We start from the raw sequence: 3,500 nt of genomic DNA on the forward strand, positions 1-3,500 counted from the left end.
GCTCTTTGGACTAATCATAGCAGGTAAGAACTTTTTTAACTGATTAGTAATAGATTTAGATGCTAACTTGTAGATTGCATTACATAAACTTATAGGCCTATAATCGGTTATTCTTTTGGGATTACACTTTGGAATAAGCACTATACGAGTACCATTAAAATTAGGAGGGGAAATACCTGAGTTTAGAAAATTAATGACTGTTTTTGTTACCACATCCCCCATGGTAGACCAAAAGTGCTGGAAGAAGAGAAGAGGCATACCATTTGGGCCTGGAGCTTTAAGCGAATACATTTGCTTGGACGCCTTCCTAACCTCATTGGCTATGAAATCCTAGGACAAAGTATGATTCATCGCAGGGGTAACTTTTGCTGGATAGCTTGTAAAATTTCATCAAACTCTACAGGGTTATTAGAGGTAAATAGATTCCAATAATAATCCACCACAATATCCTCAATTCAGTTATCCTCCTCTTGCCACACATCATTTGAATCCAATAAACCCTCAATGAGGTTTTTCTTCAAATGAGTTAATGCCTTAGCATGGAAATATCTAGTGTTTCTATCACCAGATTGGAACCAGTCTATTCGAGATCTTTGTAACCACATAGCATCCTCTTTTTCCAGCCACCCATTCTACTCAATTCTTGTAGCTTTCGTATCACGGATTCTTATTGGAGAAGTTGGTTGAAATTCTAGCCATTCCAAATGTTTTTGCAATTCGGCTATCTTCCTACCCACATGGCCAAACTCTTCTTTATTCCAAGATTCCAGCCTAGCTCTACAACTCTCTAGGCACTTACCCAGTACATACTCCTAATTGGTTGCTAAGCCTTCCTCCCATGCATCCCTAACCACATCTTCACAGCGTGGGTCCTTTAACCGCATTAATTCAAAGCGGAAAACTTTCCTCACCTTCCTTTTCCTTGATGTTGGACTCAGCCAAAGCAACAATGGAGAATGGTTCGAAGCTATTGAAGTTAGATGGATGAGTTTTGCTGCAGGAAATCTTGAACACCAATCCTTAGAAGCTAGGGCTCTATCCAACCTTTCCCTTATCTGAGTGTCATCTAATTTATGATAAATCCAGGTGAACTTAGGCCCGCTAAAACCAATATCCCAAAAACCACACCAATTGATTGTATCAATAAAACCCTTTATTTGCTGTCTAGGCTGAAGACTGCCCCCCTCCTTTTTTGAGATGAAGTGCCCAATAACTAACCAAGGTAGAGACGATGTACCACGTAAGGGTCTAAGATTTGCCCAAGATTCCAACCTTTTTGTTGTATCTGGATCCCCATAAAATCCTGTCAAGTGCTACCACCCAATCTCTGGGCCACCATCTATTAAAGCATCAATATGCAAATGTGAGTAGGTCTGGATGTCTAGTTTAATCTCCTCATTCCAAAACATAGCTAAACCTCCACTTTTACCTTTACTTGGGACAATTAAACCATTCTTGAAGCCACATTTATCACGAATTGTGACCATCCAATCCAGATTTGATTTTGTCTCCATAAGGAAGACGAAAGTGGGCTTTTCTTTTTGTACAACCTTTTCCAAGGCTCGAACTATCCGAAGGTTCCCAAGTCCTTAACAGTTCCAACTTAGAATACTCATTGCATCCGGTGGGGTTGCTCCATAACCTCCGCCAATCCCAAATGTGTAGCCAATAAATGACTAAATTCTCTTGTTTCCTCTTCCAGTTTGGATTTCTTCACCTACTCCCCTTCAGATACTTCTGTACTTAACTTGTTGTTGTTCCTCTTTGGGCCACAAGCTTCCGTAGGTGGGGTCAGGGACATTGGACTCATTTGCCTATCCACTCGGGTCCACACTCCAGTCTTTGACTTCTGTTTAACTTCTTTTACTTCTTTTACTTCTTTAAGTTTACCTTTGTAGCTTCCACCAGTTTTTCTACCCGAAGGACACGGAGGTATACCTACTGAAAACCCGGCTTCCAAGATGCACAGATTGTTATTTCTTTACTGAGAATCCGAATTTCCTATCTCAGTCCTCTCTGCACTTATCACTTCATTAAACGAATTCCCCTTATCCAAGCTTTTGAAGTTATCCAAGATGTCAACCCATCCCTTCAACATATCTACTGCTGGAGATAACTTTGAATTTTTTTTTTTTTTATACAAAATAGAATTCTACTCTAACCTAATGTAAGTGTATATGTGTGTGAAACTTCCTCCTAGAAACTTGAACCCCAGCCCTTGCCCCCCACACCCCACACCTCACAAACATTTATACTTATAAAGTGATCATCGCACCAAAGGTGTGCAGTGGTTCAAACCTGGTGGAGGACATTCCGAGAATTTGAATTTAAATTCAAGCTGGTGGAGATAACTTTGAATTTGAATTTAAATCTATCGGGCCCTTGTTGATAGCATTATCTAACTCCTGGATAACCTCCTCAAACATTGGCCTAGTTTGATTTTCAAAAAAATTTGGTAACATCACTGTCGATGAAGTCATTATTGGACCTAAATCCTCGGCCTCCATTCCACAGTCCTCCCTTTCGTCGAGATGACTAGGACAAATCATTGTTTGCCATCGCATCAGGTACTAACACTGCTAGAGAAGGCATTGAATTGACCAAATTCCTACTATCAAATATGCTCGACCTAGAAAGTTCATAACCTTGCACTCTAATTGAAGCTTTCCTTGACGGGTTATATTGGTTTGCCCTGATTCACGCACCAAACTGTTGCTTGTCCGTCAACATAGATCCTTTACTCTGAAGCCAAATAATGCAGTCTTTGTCATCATGTGACAAGTGACCACACCAATAGCAAATGTTGGGGAGCCTCTCATATTTGAAATAAATCCAACCTTCCGATGCTTCATCCCAGGTAACACGCCGCTCCCTGCACAATGGCTTCATAACATCCACCTCCACTCTCACTCGCATAAAAGTACCCCCTTTCATCTCACTTATATCTTTAGGTTTAGAGACTACACCTAAAGAATCACCGAGCCTGAGAGTCGTTTCAACATTCAAATGGGAGTGAGGGAGAGACCATGGATTTGAACCCAAAAAAATGTGCTTCTGAACTTCAACTCGTTAACTTGGATGGACCCATCATACTGCTCTAGCACCACCAAATGTCTATCAAAGGACCAAGGTTCACCCATCAAAACTTTTTCCACGTCCATTTCAAGCATGAAATCAAATAAAACTATATTATTCCCAGCATCATTGACTTCAAAATCTCGCCTAGGTCTCCACAATGGTCGAAAAGTACAAGCCATTGCTTCGATATTTACAGTTCGTCAAGTTAAGAATTTCGCTGCCAAAACACACTTCCCTACCTTCTTATTGCTCGTCAAGTCCACCTTTCAATCCTTTTCCTCTAATAGAGAGTTTCTTCCAACTTTGAGCGAGATCCTCCATACTACCATACCTGTTTGGAAACTCAATCCCTACTAGTAAGCTACGTTACTAAAGGGAACCTTACCTTCCTCCCCAAGTTGAGGAGGTAAACACTATGCTAC

The 3,500-nt window shown here is 40.7% G+C and overlaps 1 protein-coding gene across 1 annotated transcript; it reads right to left on the minus strand.

Moving 5' to 3' along the window:
* Positions 1 to 2,697: 2,697 nt before the first annotated feature.
* Positions 2,698 to 3,257, minus strand: LOC115966669. Its single transcript, XM_031085852.1, has 2 exons — positions 3,094 to 3,257; positions 2,698 to 2,983 (listed from the first exon to the last, which is right to left on the minus strand). The coding sequence occupies exons 1-2, from the start codon at positions 3,255 to 3,257 to the stop codon at positions 2,698 to 2,700; spliced, it is 450 nt and encodes a 149-aa protein (XP_030941712.1).
* Positions 3,258 to 3,500: the final 243 nt, after the last annotated feature.

The sequence above is a fragment of the Quercus lobata genome, chromosome 11 (genome assembly GCF_001633185.2).
Source record: "Quercus lobata isolate SW786 chromosome 11, ValleyOak3.0 Primary Assembly, whole genome shotgun sequence".
NCBI classification, from domain to species: Eukaryota; Viridiplantae; Streptophyta; class Magnoliopsida; order Fagales; family Fagaceae; genus Quercus; species Quercus lobata.

Coding starts and splice junctions, on each gene's coding strand:
- LOC115966669 (XM_031085852.1), bottom strand. CDS start 3,257: ATGGCTTGTACTTTTCGACCATTGTGGAGACCTAGGCGAGATTTTGAA. Junction 2,984..3,093: donor CATTTGGTGGTGCTAGAGCA/GTATGATGGGTC, acceptor AACGACTCTCAG/GCTCGGTGATTCTTTAGGTG.